Here is a 20,842-nt window from a genome sequence, read left to right as displayed (position 1 = left end):
CTAAGTAGTTGTGATGATTAGACCCTGTCACTCCTCTGCCCAGAATATTCTAGTGGCTTCCCATTGCTACTGGATACAACTAGTATAAACTCCTCTTTCCTCACTGTGGCCCTTAAGACCTGTGATCTGCCCCCACCTGCTAACAAGACTCTCTTGCCCATTGTGATATAACCTGAAATACATTGGATCTTTGTGGCCCCCATATGAGTGATAGGAAGTTTTTTCTTATTTACATAGAACCCCTTTTTGGTTACTTCTGAGTTCATGCCAATGAGGTGATTAAGGGTGTAGTCCCTGGCTAACTCAGGCTGGGGCTGGTCACCAGAAAGTAATTAGAGAGAGGGCACATACAAAGAGGCCCTGCCATCATGTACCACCTCCCCTGTGCCTGGCCCTCTTCTATCTGGTTGTCACAGAGTTATAATTTTGATAATAAACTGGTAATAGTGAAGTGCCTTCCTTTGTTCCAGATAATTTTTCCATTATCTGGAACAAGGAAGGCACTTTAATAATTCACCAAATTATTGAAGGTGAGGAGAGGGTTGCAGGGTTAGAGGAGAGGGAAGCCAGACATGTGATTGGCATCTGAAGTGGTGGACTCTCTTGTGGGATTGAACCCTTAGCTTTTGGATCTAACTCTGACTCTAGGTAGAGTCAATTAAAGTGTAAGGCCTGGGGCTGGGGATGTGGCTTAAGTGGTAATGCACTTGCCTGGCATGCACGGGGCGCTGGGTTTGATCCTCAGCACCACATAAAAATAAAATAATGATGTTATGTCCACCGAAATCTGAAAAATAAATATTAAAAAATTCTCTCTCTCAAAAAATATTAATATTAAAAAAAAAATAAAGTGTAAGGCCTGCTATTCATAGAGTTGGAGAATTGCTTGTTGTGGAAACCTCCCCCTCCCCCTACAGAACTTAGGAGTGTTCTTTGTTGAGAGAAAAAACTCTGGTTTTATTGGAGTTGGCATTAGAAGTGTTATGTGAGAATATAGAGAAATGAAGTGTGTTCCCACCCTCTCCACTTCGGCCACTTTGACTGACTTGCTGTGCCTCAGAATGTGCACAGCAAAGTCCTACCCCAGGGCCTTTGCACTTGCTGGTCCCTCTTCCCATAGAGGCCACGTGGCCCCTCACCCATTTCACTGTAAATCTCTGTTTTGATGTCCCCCCATTACTTAGACTGCCCCTGGCCACCATGATTGAAAGATTGTCTCCCTTTTGTTATCACATTAACCTGATTATTTTTTTCACAACACTTCACCCCCTGTGTAACACTGTGTCATAGTTAATCTCTGTGCTTATCTCTGTCCTTTGGTTGTTCACTCCACCAGGCAGGAACTTTGTTCTCTGCTAGTCATCTGCTTGGCACATTTGGTGATCCATCATTATTTTGTTTTTATTTTTAAAATATTTTTTAGTTGTAATTGGACACAATACCTTTATTTATTTATATTTATGTGGTGCTGAGGATCAAACCCAGTACTTCACACATGCTAGGTGAGCGCTCTACCACTGAGCCACAACCCAGCCCTATTTTATTTTATTTTTTAAATATTTATTTTTTAGTTGTAGTTGGACATAACACCTTTATTTTATGTGGTACTGAGGATAAAACCCAGGGCCTTGCATGTGCTAGGTGAGCTCTCTACTGCTGAGCTACAACCCCAGCCCCCTATTTTATTTTTTTAAATTTTTATCTACTTATTTATTTTTTTAGTTGTGTATGGACTCATAAGTTGTGCCCTTATTTGGTTTTATGTGGTTTTAGGACTGAACCCAATGCCTCATACTTACAAGGCAAGTGTACTGAGCTACAACTCCAGCCCCCTATTTTATTTTTTAAAATATTTTTTAGTTGCCAATGGATTTTTTTTTTTTTTTTTTTTTTTTACTATTTGTTTATTTATATGTGGTGTTGAGGATCAAACCCAAGGCCTCACACATGCCAGGCAAGCACTCTACCACTAAGCCACAACCCCAGTCCCCCCTATTTTATTTATTTATTTTTCTTTTAAAAAATACTTCTTAGTTGTCAACAGACCTTTATTTTATTTATTTATATACAGTGCTGAGAATTGAACCGAGTGCCCCACACATGCTATGCAGGTGCTGTACCACCGAGCCACAACCCCAGCCCCCCTATTTTATTTATTTTTTAATATTTATTTTTTGTTTTAGGTGAACACAATATCTTTGTTATTTTTATGTGGTGCTGGGGATTGAACCCAGTACCTCATACATGCTAGGTGAGCACTCTACCACTTGAGCCACTACCCAGCCCCCTGCTCTTATTTATTTATTTTAGTTATAGGTGGGCATAATATCTTTATTTTATTTCATGTGGTGCTGAGAATCAAACCCAGTGCCTCATACATGCTAGGCGAGTGCTCTACTGCTGAGCCGCAACCCTAGCCCCCCTATTTTATTTTTTAAAAAATATTTTTAAGTAGATGAACACAATACTTTTATTTATTTATTTGGGTACTGAGAATTGAACTTAGGGGCCCTTGACCACTGAGCCACATCCCAGTCCTATGTTGTATTTTATTTAGAAACAGGGTCCCAGAGTTGCTTAGCACCTTGGTTTTGCTGAGACTGGCTTTGAACTCACAATCTTCCTGCCTCATCCTCCTGAACTGTTGGGATTATAGGTGTGCACTACTGCCCACCTTATTTATTTATTTATTTATTTTAAAAATATTTTTTTGTAGTTGTAGATGAACAGAATGCCTTTATTTTATTTGTTTATTTTGTGTGGTGCTAAGGATCCAACCCAGTGCTTCACATATGCTAGGCAAGTGCTCACTGTGCCACAACCCCAAGCCAGATCCATTATTATTTGTGGGGAAGTTATCATTAGTAAATCCTCTGCTCCGGTGGCTGGGAGGACCCGGGTGATATTTAGTAGGCTGGATTCTGTGTCTCCCTGCCTTCTCTGGCCACTGTTCTGCCCTCACTTATTATGCTTGAGGTTAATGTGCAGCAGCAAAGCAGACCTTGGGGGGTCTAGTGAGCTTGATTAACTCTAAGCCAGACAAAGAATAGGGGCCATCAGTGTTTTCCAGGGAGCATGGGGCAGGGCAGATTTATGAAACTGGCTGCGGTTACTTGATGTAAATTTGTGTTATGACTCTGTTATGGTCAAGTGAGTCTGAAACAGACCTATCCATTGGATAGATAGGGTAGCGTTTGTGTTCATGCATTTAGACCAATATCTCTCTGGTGGATTAGAGGGAACTCCCTGAGGACAGAGAATCATCCTTATTGTCTTAGATCCTCTGGCTTGTTCTGAGGTGCGTTTATTAGTTTGTTGCACTGGGGATTGAACGCAGGGGCACTTTACCATGGAGCTACATCCCCATCCCTTTTTATTTTTCGTTTTGAGATAGGGTATCACCACATTGCTGAGGCTGGCCTTGATTGAGATCTTCAGCCACAGAGTCTTTGGGAGTACCTCAGTCACCACACCCAGCTGAAGTGGTTTTTCAAGGGAATGAAAATAAAAAGAGTGAAGATCCAAGTGAATGAAATGATACATAATTCCCAGTGCTAAAATTAATACCTGGTAACAAGTTGGAATGTCTACTGTATAGGTAGTACAGAGAAGACATCATGAAGAGATCCTCTTGTTTGTCTCCCAAGTAACTGGGATTATAGGCATGTGTCTAGCCAGACATTTCTTTCTTAAATGATTGATTGATTTTTGCAGGATTGGAAGTTTAATACTGGGGCGCTTTACTTGAATTACATTCCCTTCCCTTTTTTTTCTTTCTTTTCTTTTTTTCTTTTTTTTTTTGGTACCAGGGTTTGAACACAGGGCATTCAACCACTGAGCCACATGCCCAGCCCTATTTTGCATTTCATTTAGAGACAGGGTCTCACTGAGTTGCTTATCGCCTCACAGTTGCTGAATCTGGCTTTGCACTCGCGATTCTCCTGTCTCAGCCTCCCAAGCCGCTGGTGTGTACCACGCGCCCAGCCAAACCCTGTTTGTATTTTATTTAGACAGGGTTCCACTGAGTTACTTAGTGCCTTGCTTTTTGCTGAGGCTGGCTTTGAACTCGTGATCCTCTTGCCTCCACCTTCCAAGTCACTCACATTACAGGTATGTGCCACTGTGCCTGGCTCCCTTCCCTTTTCTAAAATTATTTTTTATTTTGAGACAGGGTCTTGCTAAATTGCTGAGGCTGGCCTTCAGCCTGCACTCCTCCTAGCTCATCCTTCCTGTACAGGCATGTGCCATCACACTGGCCCAGAGTACTTTTACTTCCCATCACATGGCTTCTGACTGCCTACTAGGATTTCTAGGCTCTGTTTCCTTTTCTAGAGGCCCTAGGCTCACCTGACCTGAGGCCCACGCACATCTGGATTAGCTCCCAGACAGACACATATGCTATTTGCCTCTTTTGTCTGTGTGTGTTTGTCCTTGCTTCTTTCACTTGTGAGGTGTGGCCTCCTGGTTTGTTTCAGTGCCCATGAAGGAACTTGTAGAGGGACTCCAGGGAGCCTAGGTAGCACCATACATGCTCCCTGCAAGTTCAAAGACCACAGTGATGATCTTAGAGATTCAAGCCCTTTGCTGAAAATACCACCGCTTTGATTTAGAAAGGTCAGGGATGGGAAACAAAAGGGTAGGGATTGGGGCATTGTCACCCTCTGATCCTATCCCTCTTGTTATTCCTGGCTGAGCTTGCTCAGTCCCCTCCCTGGGTAGGCAGCTTACTGGAGCCCAGTGGCATCTAGTTCCACAGTGTCTTCTTTTTGGGTGGGTGGGATACCGGGGATTGAATTGAAGGGCACTTGCCTACTGAGCCGCATCCCCAGCCCTATTTTGTATTTTATTTAGACACAGTGTCTTACTGAGTTGCACAGAGCCTTGCTTTTGCTGAGGCTGGCTCATTGAACTTGCCATCCTCCTGCTTCAGCCTCCCAGCTGCTGGGATTACAGGGTGTGGCCACTGCACCTGGCCATGGTGTCTTATTGTATTTTCTGTTACTATAATTGAATACCGTAAACAGGGTAATATATGAAGACAAATTTATTTGGCTTACAGTTGGAAGTTGGGAAGTCCAAGGGCATGGTATTATATCATGGTAGAAAAGAGACAGCATGTGGGATGCATTCACTTTTATAGTGATCCATTTTCATGATAACCAATCTATTCCCACATTAATGACCTTAATCCATTCACAAAGACTCAGTTTATCCTTTAGCCTGTTGTATAATATCAGGTTATATAAGCCTGCTATAGTATAGATGTTTGTGTATTACCAAAATTCCCATGTTGAAAATCTGCTGCCCAATGTGATGGTATTAGGAGGTGGGGCTTTATTAAGATGACTGTGCCCAGTCCTCGGGAATGGGATTAGTGTCTTAGAGATCCCAGGGACCCCACCCCTTACCCTTTCTGCCAATTGATGCAGTGAAAAACCCAGACATTGAATATGCTGATTCCTTGATTTTACACTTTCACAGCTGTGAGAAATGAATTACTATTGTGTGTAAGCCACCCTGTCTAAGGTGATTTATGATAGCAAATTCCCTTTAATCTTATTTTTTGGGGGAAGGAGTCATCCTGGGGATGGAAAACCCAGGGCCTTATCAATGCTAAACAGCACTCTACCAATGAGTGTACCCTTAGCCTTTCCCTTTAATCAAATGATTTAGTAATGCCATCTCATTGTTGATACTTAGAAAACACAAAAGTAAAGAAGCCTAAAATCACCCATGATACTTCCACACACAGGGGGTGAGTGTCTATTGTCCCTGCAAATGGCAAGGAGTTGTCTGCTCTCATAATCAGCTAAATTTTGTGGCACGCAACCACTGAGCCACATACCCAGCCCTTTTTGTATTTTATTTAGAGTTGCTTAGGGCCTCACTGAGTTCCTGAGACTGGCTTTGAACTTGTGATCCTTCTGCCTCAGCCTCCCAAGCTACTGGGATTACAGGCATGTGCCACTGCAACAGGCTCGTTTATTCTTGATGAAGGCACAGAGTGTCATCAGAACTAGTGACTTAGAAGGGCTTAATAAATTCAACCTAAGATAAAACACCTACATCCTGAAGGAAATTTGTTGCCCTGAGTTTCTGGTTTGGAAGAACCACTTCTTGTTTGATGTACCATACATCTTTTTTCTTTCTTCTTCTTCTTTCTTCTTTCTTCTCTTCATTCTTTTAGTTGTCAATGGACCTTTATTTTATTTATCTATATGTGGTACCGAGAATCAAACCCAGTGCCTCACACATTGTAGGCAAGTGCTGTACTTCTGAGCTACAATCTCAGCCCTTTTTAAATGTTTTTATTAGTGTATTATCATTTTACATAATAGTGGGGTTGAAATTGAGGACATGGGCTGGGGATGTGGCTCAAGCGGTAGTGCGCTTGCCTGGCATGCGTGCGGCCCAGGTTCGATCCTCAGCACCACATACAAACAAAGATGTGTGTCCGCCGAAAACTAAACAATAAATATTAAAAAAATCTCTCTCTCTCTCTCTCTCTCTTTAAAAAAAAAAAAAAGAAAATTGAGGACAGGTGTGGTGATGCACGCCAGTTGATCTAGTGATTTGGGCTGAGGCAGGAGGAGCTCAAGTTTCAGGCCAGTTGGCAATTTAGCAAGACCCTATATCCAAAAAAAAAAAAAAAATGTGTGTGTGTGAAAATTTATAAAATTTTTCATCAGGTTCGGGATATAGCTCAGTGGTATAGCAAGTGCTTAACATGCATGAGGAACCTGGGTTCAATCTCCAGCGTGCCACACATACATCTACACACACCAACCTGTGGTCCTGTCATAGCAAGCCTAATTTACCAATATCATCAGTTTTCCCTTCCCCAGTACTGGGACTAGAACCCAGGGCATTGCACATGAAAGGCAAGTGTTCTACTACTGAGTTACAACCCACACTCTTTATTTCAAGACACATCATTCTATTTTTAAAAAATATTTATTTTTAGTTTTAGGTGGACACATTATTTTGTTTTTATGTGGTGCTGAAGATCGAACTCGGTGCCTCTTGCATGCTAGGCCTGCACTCTACCACTGAGCTATAACTCATGCTATTTCAAGACACATCTCCAGGCTAGCCTTGAACTTAACCATTCTACTGCAGCCTCCCAAATAGCTGGGATTACAGGTGTGTACCACCTTGACCAGTGTCACCAGAATTTTTTACATCTGTGGGGGCTGTGGGTTATAGTTCTGGGTATCAGTTTTTAGTTTACAGCACTATCTATTCATCTTCAGACATTTGATATTACTGTCAAAGTGTATCATGGTGCCATTTTTTGAGTGATACTTACCTTTGTATTAGCCTACTTTTTTAAAAAATATTTTTTAGTTGTAGATGGATACAATTCCTTTATTTATTTATATTTATGTGGTGCTGAGGATTGAACCCAGTGCCTCGCATATGCTAAGCGAATGCTGTACCACTGATCCACTACCCCAGCCCCCAGTTTCCTTTTTTTGTTGGCTTGGTGGGGATTGAACTTAGGGCCTTGCTCTTGTTGAACATGTGTTCTACCACTGAACTACACCTCCAGCCCTGAATTTACTTTTTGAATTTAAATTCATTTAATTAATTAATTGATTATTATTTGGTGCTTAGAATTGAACCCACAGGCACTTAACCATTGAGCCACATCCTCAGCCCTTTTTATTATTATTTTTTTTATTTTGAGACAGGGACTTGCTAAGTTGCTGAGGCTGGTCTTGAACTTGCAGTTCTCTTACATCAGCCTCCTTAGTCGCAGGGATGATGTGCGCCATTGTGCCCAGACCAGGTTCATTTATTTTAAAGAAACTTGTTCTCACTGTTTTCAGTGGAAAATGGGTGTCACTTGTCATAATATTGGTTTTGATTGAATTTATAAAGTTTTAATCAGATGCTGTTTGAGCCTTAGTTATGAAATATGAAGATTTGCAATTATTTGAGCAAAAAGTATGAAGGATAGATTAGTACTTCCTCAGGTGTTTTTTTTTTTTCATTGTGATCAGAAAGATGTTCGGGGAGCTGAAGAATCTAGTAAGGCAGTGGTACATGGCCCTTATCTATGTGCCACCCCTTCCTAGGTGGACTGTGATTTGATTTATATGCCTGAGATGTATTTCTTTCTCCAAAAGGAATCAAGAAAAGATGCAGGTCAGGGTAATGGCACTGTTAGATGGATGATTCTGACATGACTATTTTAGTCCTCCCTTGCTGCCCTTGACCTGCCTAACCCATTCCCCCAACCCCTAGAATGACTGGGACTTCTTTTCAGCAGGAGACCACCATCTGCAGCTCCCGTGAAGATGTCCACTCCAGACCCACCACTGGGTGGAACTCCTCGGCCGGGCCCTTCCCCAGGCCCAGGCCCCTCGCCTGGAGCCATGCTGGGCCCTAGCCCAGGCCCCTCACCAGGCTCTGCCCACAGCATGATGGGGCCCAGCCCGGGGCCTCCCTCAGCAGGACACCCCATCCCTACCCAAGGGCCTGGGGGGTATCCTCAGGACAACATGCACCAGATGCACAAGGTAGGGAGCTCTGTGCTCTTCATATCATTTACTTGCCAGTTTGGCTGACTCCCACCCCTTCCCTCTAGGCTGTGGGAAGCCTCTGAACTTGAGCCTCCCCTGAAGGCCAGTGGGAAAGCCTCCTTGTCAGTGGTGGCTGTTTTGGTCCAGATGCCTGCCCCAGGGTCCGTTGTGGGGAACAGAGGGGTCAGGCACACAATCTGACCTGAGCTGGGAGTGGGGAGCAGCTGCCCTACCCTGGATCCCCTGCACGCCTTGTTCTGCATGAGAACTTTCAGAACAGTACTCAACAATAAAGAAAAACGCCTGAATCACTAAAGGAGGCTTAAGGTACATGGTTTCCTTTTGGCTGCTCTGCCTACCTGGGGAATTCACAAAGCAGGGCACTGGTGTCTCAATTCCTGCCCACAACTTATGCTTGAGCTGATCAGAGCTGCTTTTGCTAGGAAAGTGGATACATTAATTTCCATCCCTTTATGTCATTTTACATCCATTTTTGTCATTGAGGGGGCTTGGAGGAGGAAATATCCCCTTGTATGTACCAGCATCTGTAAGAAATGGTGACATTTCTGTCAGGGCCCTCAGGAGGCCGGGGTCTGCATAGATACAGGTGGAGGGGTGGGTCTAGGAGTGGGTCCCACCACCTGGCACTGACGGCTCTTTACCTCCCTACTATTCCACTTGAATACCCCCAAACCCACTAGGTCTGGTGGTTATTACATAAATTTTATAGATAAGGAATCAGGGTTGCAGTCCTCCTGATGCCGTCCCCTGAGCCCTACATTTGTGCTGTTTCTGAGGCCTTCAATACATTGAGGCATTCCCTTGCCAACCCTCTCCATCTCCTGTACATTTCTCTCAACTTATGTATAATATCTGTCTTGACCCTTCTATCCTGGAAACTATTGGTAACAAGGTAGGGAGCCCTGTGCTCTTCATATCATTCGCTTGCCCTTTGGCCTGTCATTCACTCTCACTCTTGGTTTATAAGCCAGCTCCTTCTCCAGCACAGCCCCCACTTTCCTTCTCTGCCCTCCTGGCATGGCACATACACACTGTACACCTCTGATGTATGTTTGTCAGACACCTGCCATATGTTCCACACCCTGCTAGGATCAGGGTCCTGTGCTGACAGGGTGCCTGTGACTGCGCAGAGCTCAGTCTCTCCCATAACCAGGGAAAGAGGGGTGGGGACAGGCCCGTACCTTGGGTCTGGTCAGCATCCTGAGGGCCTAACCTGTCCCTCATGAAGCTTCCCCTTACCTGGCCCCTCTTCTCCTTGAGCACAGCACACATTGAGTTAGTTGTAGGTTTGTTTTGTCAGCTGTGAACTTGTGAGTTCCCAGAAAGGAGAATACTTGTGCTAACCTAGGCCTAGTGGGGGCCCACAAAAAGATTTTGGATGGCATCCCCTTTGCCAGCGGTTCCCCTGGAGGAATAACCTGCTACTGAGTGTAGGAGGGACATACACATCATCATTCTGCCAAGACCTGCCCTTAACTCCTGTGGGGGCTAGAACAGGTCTGTAGTCTCATTTTCTGCCAGCAACCGAAGAGGTGCAGAGTTTGGGAGACGTCCGACGTGTTTTTATAGTCCTTGTGGGCAGACTTGTCTGTCTGTTTGATTTCTAGTCCCTAAGGAAGAGGGTCCTTGGTTCCCAGATTCATGTTCTGTCCAGTCACAATGAGCAGTGAGATTTGTGTCCTGGATGAAACCACTCCCTCCCTAAGACCTAGTGTCTTTTCCTTTCCTCCTGTGGTTGCTGACTGCCTCTAGAACATCTTCCTGCCCTCTCTTGTCCCCATAGTGCAGTTGCTTCCTTGCCTCCAGGCCACCAATTGTCCGGTTGGTCATCCTACACTGGGTGGCATTTGTTTTGTGTGTCTACCTTGGTGTCGTGTCCATGCCTTGGAGCTGAGCCCTTGGTCATGTTAGTGACTCAGTGGATGCTATGGCAGCATTGGGTGGATGTTTGTTGTCGTCCATCTTCTTCCCAGTGATGCTTTGCTGTGTCGCCTCTTCCTATTCCCCTTGTTGACCCTGCCTTATTGTTGGCCACTTGCAGCCTATGGAGTCCATGCATGAGAAGGGCATATCGGACGACCCACGCTACAACCAGATGAAAGGAATGGGGATGCGGTCAGGGGGCCACGCAGGGATGGGGCCCCCACCCAGCCCCATGGACCAGCACTCCCAAGGTACTGTTCTGTATTTCTTCTTGCTTAGTGTTGGTCATACATAGTGAGCCCGTATACCCCTTTTCCTATCAGGGTTCCCATAGATGGGTTCTGTGATGACCTCAGGGAAGGCCCTGAGGTTAAGCTCCAGGGAAGGCCCTGCCATAAAGAGTGTCTGGTTGAGGCCAGGTGGTGGTCTGCTTTGGCCCTCTTGTTTTGGAGCAGCCCTAGAAGAGCATACATGGTGGGCAGAGTTGGGTGTTAGAGGAGATCTTGTTAGGAGCTCCAGTGCCATATGGGAGCTTAGTGGAGATAGTGTCTCAGGGCTCAGGACTCGGCCTTACAAGCCAGTTGGCTTTTCCTTATGGGGATGATGGAGAAATGATATAGGAGATGACTTGCAGAACGATTCCAGGCATCAGGGACAGGAAGCTCAGGCTCCTGAGGAATGGAAGTGAGAGGAATGGGTCTGGCTGATCTGAAGATGTGTACCCTGCTCTGCCCAGGCAGGAGGGCAGGCCTGGAAAGATCCTGGATTTCATTCATAGCTTCACCATTAACCATCTGTACTCTACTGAAACATGGGCCAAAGCACTTGACCATGTGGGCTGCTGGGCCAAGGCTATGAGTTGAGAATATGTTCTCTGGGTGCCTTGTGTTTGGCTCATGAGAATGAAGCCATTGGGCTATTCCATGTCTTGGAGGATGAGACAGTATAGGTGTGACAGAACAGTTTACTGTCTCTGTCTTTATCTCAAATGTATGCTGCCAAGTGACCATTGGATTGGTCTTTCCTTGCAGGTTACCCCTCACCGTTGGGCAGCTCTGAGCATGCTTCCAGTCCAGTTCCAGCCAGTGGCCCATCCTCTGGTCCCCAAATGTCATCTGGGCCAGGAGGGGCCCCACTAGATGGTGCTGACCCCCAGGCCTTGGGGCAGCAGAACCGGGGCCCAACCCCATTTAACCAGAACCAGCTGCACCAGCTTCGAGCTCAGATAATGGCCTACAAGATGCTGGCCAGGGGACAGCCTCTTCCTGACCACCTGCAAATGGCTGTGCAGGGAAAGCGGCCAATGCCTGGGATGCAACAGCAGATGCCAACACTACCTCCGCCCTCTGTGTCTGCCACAGGACCTGGACCTGGCCCTGGGCCTGGACCTGGCCCAGGTCCGGGACCAGCACCTCCAAATTACAGCAGGCCTCATGGTAAGGCCCACCATCCCTGGTCCCTAGGGTGGGGAGGAAGTCCAGAGTGAACTGGCCAGAGCCTGGGTAGCAATGATAGATGATCCTGAGCTCTGTTGTTGGTGGGCTTCTCAAGTGATTGCTCAGGTGGCCAGGTCGTTGTCATGATAAATGTCATTTTTTCAGTTCCCCTTCAGATCTACACCTAAGGGCTTATGGATAGGTGTGTGCCCTAAGCCAAGGATGCTCATGGATAGGTGTGGGTATGAAGACAGTTCACATTTTATTCTCCTTTGTTTGTTTCCCCCTGCATGTAGGTATGGGAGGGCCCAACATGCCACCTCCAGGACCCTCAGGTGTGCCCCCTGGGATGCCTGGTCAGCCCCCTGGAGGGCCTCCCAAACCCTGGCCTGAAGGTAAGATCACTTCTCTCTTCATCTGTGTCCTGCCTCTCTATTATGAGCTTGGAGCTTGCAAGCCCTGAGATGAGCCTGATCAGAGAGAATACTTAGGACGCTCGCTTGAACAGAGCAGAAACCACATGTTTTCCTGTGGTGTCCTCTTGGTCTCATCTATCCCTGGTCAGTTCCCAAAGTCTTGGGCTCAGATCTGCTCCACAGTTGCCCTTCTGTGTTGTGGTTCAAGGTTATCCTGGGGTTTCTTTAAACCAGTAACAAGCAGAGGAGAGCAATGAATGGGTCGACCATGAGACTCAAGGGAAAGGCCTGAGAGGTGCACCTGGCACCACAGGCAAATTCCTTCCTGGAGGGCACATCTCAATCTGTCTTCCTTCCCAAGAACATTCCTATGGGAGGCAGGTAGGATGATAAGAGAGTTTAGGGTCCTATCACCCTCACTGACTATGTGTGTCCTTGGTCCAGTGCTCTCTGAGGCTCCATGTCCACGTCTGTAAAAGTTGGTTATATTTCAGGGTCCATATATGTTTGGGATAGATATAGTGGGTAAGATGGATTCATTTGCGGCCATCTTAGAGTCTGAGGTGTATTGATGTTCATCAAAGAACTAGTCACTAAAATTGAATTCACTTTGAAGTAGAGTGTAGTGGTTCCCACTTTTCCATGGAGGATATATTCGTTCCAAGATCCCCAGTGGATGTTAGCTACCATGGATAGGCCCAAACCAATCTCTCATCCTTTTCTTTTTTTCTTGGTGCCTCTCTCCCCATTTCTTTTGTAGTACTGGGGAACTGGGGATTGAACCCACAGGTTCTTTACCACTGACCTACACTCCCAGCCTTTTTTTACTTTTTGCCTTTATTTACTTATTTACTTAACTATTTTGACAGGGCCTTCCTAAATTGCTGAGGCTGACCTTGAACTTGTGATCCTCCTGTCTCAGCCTCGCAAATAGCTGGGATTACAAATTTGTGACACCACTCTTAGTTATTTTTTACTTAACATGAATACTGTTGACAAAGTTTAATTTATAAATTAGTCACAGAGATGAGAGACAGCTAGCAATAAAATGGAACAATTATAACAGCACACAGTAGTAAAAGGTGTGAATAAGGTCTTTGTCTCTAAAATTATCTTATTAGCTAGGTGTAATGATGTGTGCCTGTAACCCCATTGGCTCAAGAGGCTAAGGTAGGAGGATGGCAAGTTCAAGTCCATCCTGGGAAACTTAGTGAGATCCTAAAATAAAATTAACCTGATCACAGTGGCACACACCTGTTATCCCAGTGACTTATGAGGCTGAAGCAGAAGGATCACAAGTTCAAATCCAGCCTCAGCACCTTAGAGAGGCCCTATGCAACTTAGTGAGATTTTGTCTCAAAATAAAACCTAAAAAGGGGGCTGGGGATGTGTCTCAGTGGTTAAGTGCCCCTATTATTCAATCCCTGTTACCAATAAACAAACAAACAAACTAATTAACTAAAGATGGAGCTCACAGTAAAATACCCTTGAATTCAATCCCCAGTGCCATAAAAAAATAAAAATACTTGGGCTGGGGATATGGTTTAATTCTAGAGCACGTTCTTAGCATGCAGGAGACCCTGGATTCAATCCCCAGTGCTGCAAAAAACAACACTGGTATATTGTCCTCACTCTTTGTGATGATGTGTGGTGATAAGATGGAGGGAGGCAAATGATGTAAGCAGTGTGATGTGACTGCTCAGGACAGGTTACAATTTTAAATTAATGAGTTGTTTGTTTCTGGAATTTTTCATATGATATTTCAGACTGTGGTTGACTGAGGGTAACTAAAATAGCAGAAAGAGAAGCTGCTGATGAGAGGGGGGACTATTGTAGAGGAAAGACAAGAAAATGTGGGTCCTTAGAGGCCAGAGGCCAGAAAGATGTGGGTGAGTGAAGACTGGGGTCAGGGAGCGGAGTTGAGATCAGGAAGAGAGATGAACCTCGAGGCAGGAGGGAGGCAGATGCCTGGGTGAGAAGCAGGGTGGCTTTTGGTGGGTGAGAGGAAGGAGGTGGGGAGAGGTTGGTCTGTTCCCATGTGGCAAGCCACCTGGCAGGCTTTGCATTTTCACTGAAGAATTGTCCCTGGCTCAACATGTCCCCATCCTGCTCTCCTCTCCCCAGGACCCATGGCGAATGCTGCTGCCCCCACAAGCACCCCTCAGAAACTGATTCCCCCGCAGCCGACAGGACGCCCTTCGCCTGCGCCCCCTGCTGTCCCACCTGCTGCCTCACCTGTGATGCCACCTCAGACACAGTCCCCAGGGCAGCCAGCCCAGCCCGCACCCTTGGTGCCGTTGCACCAGAAGCAGAGCCGCATCACCCCCATCCAGAAGCCCAGGGGCCTGGACCCTGTGGAGATCCTGCAGGAGCGGGAATACAGGTGAGACGTAGCCCACTGGCTCCACTTTGATTGGTTAAGGTGTGGTTCCCCATCCTGAGAGTCACTGGAGTGGTGATAGCTTTGCCCAACTCCCCCAGGAGCCTCCCAGCCTTCCAGTTTTGCAGCGCCTCCTTCAACATAGCAGTGTAAGTCCTTACAGTTGATTTACATCCATTTCTCAGGTTCAGACCACAAAAGTGGCTTCCCACTTTTGTCCCCATGTGGCCATTGAGGTCTCCCTTTGTATAGAAGCTCTTCCCAGTCCCCCTCACTCCAGGCCTTTCCTCCAAGCACTAGCCACTCTGGAATTAGTGGCAGGATTTACTCCTCTCCCTCCTCTGCCCCAGTGCTAAGGATGAAAACTATGGCCTTCCATCTTCGGCAAGCACTGAGTCACAGCTGAATCATATTCCCAGTCTACTATTTATTTTTTTATCCCTTCTGGCCTTTCTTCCCAATGAGACTGCAAGCTCCACGGGAGCAACAACCTTGGTGGTCTCATTCAGTGCTGAGACTCCATACCCTAAAAGATTGATGCAGCATAGTAGGTGCTCTGTAAATAAGTGTGTGAAAGACTGAGCAAGAGGATTGTTTCATTTAACCTTCAAATCAAGCCTGTAGATTACTCTCAGGGGTGTCCTTAGTTTATGGATGAGGACAGTGAGGTTAATAGGCTCAACAGATTTCTTATATTTTTAGTTGTAGATGGACATGATACCTTTTTTAAAATTTATTTTTATTTTTTAAAAATGTTTATTTTTTAGGTGTAGATGGACACAACCAATGCCTTTATTTATTTATTTCTTTTTATGTGATGCTGAGTATTGAACCCAGTGTCTCACACTTGTGAGGCAAGCGCTCTACCACTGAGCCACAACCCCAGCCTGGCTCAAGAGATATAGATTTCTCTGTGTGTGTGTGTGTGTGCGCGCGCACTTTTGTTTTTATTTTGATTTGATTAGAAGCCTTGGAACTATTTTTTTTTTAATTTTATTTTTTAGTTGTAGTTGGACGCAAAACCTTTATTTCACTTGTTATTTATTTATTTATTTTTTTAATGTGATGCTAGGAATCGAACCCAGAGTACGAGGCAAGTGCTCTACCACTGAGCCACAACCCCAGCCCCGGAACTATTTTTTTTTAATACATGACAGCAGAAAATATATGGAGTACAACTTTCCATTTTTGTAGTTGTTCATGATGTGGAGTTATACTGGTTGTGATTTTTTTTTTTTTTTGGTACTGGGAATTAAACTCAGGGGCACTTGACCGCTGAGCCACATCCTGGCTCTATTTTGTATTTTATTTAGAGACAGTGTCTCACTGGGTTGCTTAGCACCTCGCTTTTGCTGAGGCTGGCTTTTAATTGGCGATCCTCCTGCCTCAGCCTCCTAAGTTGCTGGGATTACAGACATGTGGCACCGAGCCTGGCTCTTCTTTAAAACATATATGATTTTTAGTTGTCAGTGGACATTTATTTTATTTATTTATTTATAGTGCTGAGAATTGAATTCAGTACCTCCCATGCACTAGGCAAGTGCTCTAACACTGAGCTACAACCCTAGCCCTGTTCGTGCATACATATATAACCATAGAAAAGTTATCTCCTATTAATTCTACTCTTTTTCCCATTCCCATCTGCCCCTACTCCCCAATCTGGTTAACCCGCCCCCTACCCACCGCCATTGGAGTCCACATCTGCATATCAGAACATTTGGCTTTTGGTTTTTGGGGATTGGCTTATTTCATGATAGTCTCCAGTTCCATCCATTTACCAGCAAATGCCCTAGTTTCATTCTTCTTTATGGCTGAGTAGTATTCCAGCCATACATTATGTATATGCACCATATTTTCTTTATGCATTTATCTGTTGAATGGTACTAAGGTTGGTTTCATAACTTAGCTATTGTGAATTGATCTGCTGTAAACATTGATGTGGCTGTGTCACTATTGTGTGTTGATTTTAAGTCCTTTGGGTGTATGCTGAGGAGTAGGATAACTGGGTCAAATGGGGGTTTCATTCCAAGTTTTCTGAGGAATCTCCATACTGCTTTTCAGAGTGGTTGTACCAATTTGCCATCCCACCAGCAGTGTATGATTGTACCTTTCCCCTACATCCTTGCCAACATTTATTGTTACTTGTATTTTTGATAATTGCCATTCTGACTGGGGTGAAATGAAGTCTCAATATAGTTTTAATTTGCATTTCTCTAATTGTAGTGATGTTGAACATTTTCTGGCTCAGTAGATTTCTGAGGCCCCATGTCTCATCCATGCCAGGGTAGGGACAGATTCTGATTAGTCCGATGCCAGAAATTCACTACTAATATTCCATGAGCCAGCCAGTAGGTGTCTTGATTTTTGTGGTTTATGTGGCCTGGTCCTAAGAAACTTTCTGGCTGCCTTCTCTGTTCTATGTTTTGGCTGGCATCCTTTTTGAGGAAGTTCATGTCTCAGAGCCAGGTCTGTCTGTCTTGAGAGATAGTCTTCAGAAGCTCTGGCTTTAAAGACAGGCACCAGGTGGCTTCTTATAAATATAGTCCCTCTTACCTCCTATCCTTTTTTTCCCTTTCTTTGCGCCTAGGCTGCAGGCTCGCATTGCACACCGAATTCAGGAACTTGAAAATCTCCCCGGGTCCCTGGCCGGGGATTTGAGAACCAAAGCGACCATTGAGCTCAAGGCCCTCAGGCTGCTTAACTTCCAGAGACAGGTAAGTTCCAGTGTGGTCCTGGATCTAAGGAATAGGCCTTTCCCACCACCTGTCATGCTGAGACCCCAAAAACTTCTTGCGGGACTATCATCCAGAGTACCTGTATAGTTTAGGCAGCCATGCCAACCTGCATATGTTAACCCACTGTCTTACCCTCTCCTTGTGTCTTGTTCCATGGTAGGGCAGTGCTCACATAATACGCAAGTGTGGGCCTTCCCTAAGCTCCAGTTGCCCACAGAAGCAGGAGAGTGGAGTGACTCTCCAGTGTTTCATAAGGAATTGTGTTGTGTTGTGGGAAGACCAGCTGGAGACATGAGGCACAAGAAGATTCTCTGACCAGGTGTGCAGAATGCTCACCTTCTGCTCTTGCCTGCACCACCCATGGGTGCATAAGGCAGTTAATTAGGATCCTTTGGGAGGCAGCATCGCCTGCCTTGTATATGATCGGCAATTATATATTTCACTGTGGGCACAGTAGAGGTATCTTCCTCAGTGTCATTGTTTCTTCTTCCTCCCTGAAGCTACGCCAGGAGGTTGTGGTGTGCATGCGGAGGGACACAGCCTTGGAGACGGCCCTTAATGCCAAGGCCTACAAGCGCAGCAAGCGTCAGTCCCTGCGAGAGGCCCGCATCACTGAGAAGCTAGAGAAACAGCAGAAGATTGAGCAGGAGCGCAAACGCCGCCAGAAGCACCAGGTTAGTTCCAGAGCTGTTCCTGGGCTGCCTGGGTGCCTGCTCATTACAGCTTGCACCGGGATAGGACCTTATATGTTTTGTTTCTAGACACACTAGTCTTTTCTGTTCATTTTACCAGTCTCCTAGGCACTGAGAATACACTGGTGGACAAAACCTAGCCACAGGGAGGGGATGGGCAATAATGAAATCCCTGTATCCCATTGTGAAGGTGTAGGATCTGAGGAAATTACAGCAAGGAAAGAGTGAGGAAGACATGATCAGGGAAGTTTCTCTGGGAAAGTGAGATCTGAACAGAGAGACCCAAAGGAGGGAGTCACAGGGACATATGGGCAGAGAGCAGTCCAGATACAGGGGCAGATGAAAACGCCCTGGGGCTAGAATGTGCCTCTGTTTTCTCTGAGAAGCCAGGATCCCAGTTTAGCTGGAGTGGAGTGAATGACAGGGAGAGCTGAAGAGGTGAAGGCAAGGAGGTGACAAGGCAGATGGTATAGGGTCTGTGACCATGGAGAAGACTTTGACTTTTGCTTGGCGTGGGGTGAGAGCCACAGAGCGTGCTGAGCAAATGAGAGCCTGACATGACTTTACGAGGTCCACTAAGCAGTCTAAAGTCCTCATCGGAGAGGATTTGGAGCTGATTCTGTGCATTTTGTTGCTCATTGATATTTCCTTAAGTTTTTAAATAACGAACATGTATTTCTGATATCTTTTAATATTCAGTGTTAACTACTCTTAACTTCTTTAAAAAAATTTTTTTAGTTATAGATGAACACAATATCATCTATTTATTTATTTATTTATGCATGCTGAGGGTCGAACCCAGTGCCTCATGTGTGCAAGGGCAAGCGCTCAAACAACCACTGAGCCACAACCCCAGCCCTACTGTTAACTTTTTTTTTTTTTTTTTAGAGAGAGACAGAGAGAGAGAGAGAGAGAATTTTAATATTTATTTTTTTTAGTTTTTGGCGGATACAACATCTTTGTTTGTATGTGGTGCTGAGGATCGAACCCGGGCCGCACACATGACAGGCAAGCGCACTACCGCTTGAGCCACATCCCCAGCCCAACTTTTTATTATTTGCAATTTGAATACACAATTCCCTTTTTTGTGTATTCATGAATTAAAAGCTAGTTAAAAGCTAAAAACTTTTGTATGAAATTTACACACAATCTGTTTTTCTTGTTTATTTTGCAATGCTGGGGAAATTTTTATTATCTTTTTCAAGATAAAATAGCAGTTCATCACTGAGCTACATTTCCAGGCCTTTCTATTTTTTTATTTTGAGGAGGTTTTTTTTTTTTTTTTTTTTTTTGGTACCAGGGATTGAACTCAGGGGTGCTCAGACACTGAGCCATATTCCCAGCCTTTTTTTGTATTTTATTTAGAGACAGGGTCTTATTGAGTTGCTCAGTGCCTTGCTGTTGCTGAGGTTGGCTTTGAACTCGCAATCCTCTTATCTCAGCCTCCCGAAATGCTGGGATCACAGGCGTGCTCCACTGCGCCTGGCCATGCCCGGCTTTTGTAAACGAACTGCCTACAGAGTCCTGTCTGACTCTGGGTGACATTGTGATGACTTCCGTTGAGTGTTCAGTCTTCTTTTGCACATGTCTCTGCAGGAATACCTCAATAGCATTCTTCAGCATGCCAAGGATTTTAAAGAATATCACAGATCAGTCACAGGCAAAATCCAGAAACTCACTAAGGCAGTAGCCACATACCATGCCAATACAGAGCGAGAGCAGAAGAAAGAAAACGAACGAATTGAGAAGGAAAGAATGCGGAGGCTCATGGTAAGAGTTCTGTTTTCTTGCTTTTGGTCCCTTGTGTGCTTTGAGTGTTTCGGGTACCAGCAGCCTGTTAACCCAGGATCATGCTAGGCATTCTGCTGCTTGGATTAGAGTTGGGGCTTGGGTTTGGGAGGGAGCGAGTCCTGGGCTCAGATCTTCTGGTCCCTCTGGCCATCAGAGTGGCTAACATGGTCTTAGGGCTTGTTCACTGACTGTCCTATGTCTCCGGAGAGAAGGAGCTGGTGCTCTCTGCCTTAGGTTGAGTGAGAGCCACAGAAGATGCAGTCCACACTCTTTACCTTCAGAATAAACGTGTCTGACTGTTTATGAATGAGTCACTAGTTGGGCAGACATTGCTGGCCCACTCTTCCAGGCACTGCTGAGAGTACAGAGGATACACTGGGGAACAGGACATAGTCCCTGCCCTCTTGGGTGGTATGGGCACTTGAGAGAGTTAGTTTTTTGAATGAAATGAATATGCTAGTTTGGAATGATGAAAAGACAGTGCAGAGAACAGAGAAGGGGAATGAGAAGGCCTTAGAACAGAGGCTCAAAGGGTGAGCATGACCCTGCAGAGATGTGCAGGAAGGACCCCCAGAAAGAGAGGGCAGAAGTGGCAGACAGCCAAGTACAAGATAGAAGAAGTGGCCCTGTGTCTGTGAAATGTTGCTGTATTGGGGCAGGAAGTGAGGTCAAGAGCTTGCAAGGGCGAGCCATGTGGGCCTATGGGACCTGCAGGCCATTGCTAGGACTGGAAATTAATTCTGAACATAAGGGAATGCTCCAGGAGCGCTTCAGCTCCAGGTTGAAGTGATCTCAGAAAGGAGAGGGGATTGCTGTGGGGTTTTGTGGCAATGATATAGCTTAGAGAGGGTTTAGATTTGGGATGTGTTTTCTAGACTGAGAGGACAGGACTTGGTTGTGGTCTCTCTGAGTGGCTTGTG

The 20,842-nt window shown here is 45.4% G+C and overlaps 1 protein-coding gene across 5 annotated transcripts in view; it reads left to right on the top strand.

Annotated features, from left to right (window-relative positions):
• Window positions 1–20,842, top strand: part of Smarca4 (SWI/SNF related, matrix associated, actin dependent regulator of chromatin, subfamily a, member 4) — a 90,788-nt gene that overhangs the window by 7,475 nt on the left and 62,471 nt on the right. For 4 of the 5 annotated variants that reach the window (XM_058576801.1, XM_046436575.2, XM_046436574.2 and 1 more), the window contains exons 2-9: window positions 8,273–8,525; window positions 10,591–10,723; window positions 11,504–11,908; window positions 12,205–12,303; window positions 14,449–14,707; window positions 17,292–17,418; window positions 17,940–18,113; window positions 19,728–19,901. In XM_058576801.1, coding sequence (XP_058432784.1) covers window positions 8,304–8,525; window positions 10,591–10,723; window positions 11,504–11,908; window positions 12,205–12,303; window positions 14,449–14,707; window positions 17,292–17,418; window positions 17,940–18,113; window positions 19,728–19,901 — 1,593 coding nt within the window. In that variant the 5' untranslated portion in view covers window positions 8,273–8,303. The remainder of the gene's footprint in view (window positions 1–8,272; window positions 8,526–10,590; window positions 10,724–11,503; window positions 11,909–12,204; window positions 12,304–14,448; window positions 14,708–17,291; window positions 17,419–17,939; window positions 18,114–19,727; window positions 19,902–20,842) is intronic. The other variant, XM_058576800.1, reaches the window with a different exon arrangement.

Source organism: Marmota monax, unplaced genomic scaffold (assembly GCF_021218885.2).
Source record: "Marmota monax isolate L192 unplaced genomic scaffold, Marmota_monax_Labrador192_F-V1.1 WCK01_AAM20220418_F8-fsc00021, whole genome shotgun sequence".
In the NCBI taxonomy this organism is placed as follows: domain Eukaryota; kingdom Metazoa; phylum Chordata; class Mammalia; order Rodentia; family Sciuridae; genus Marmota; species Marmota monax.
Note: the sequence above shows the minus strand (reverse complement) of the source record. Positions and strands in the feature narration are given on the sequence as shown.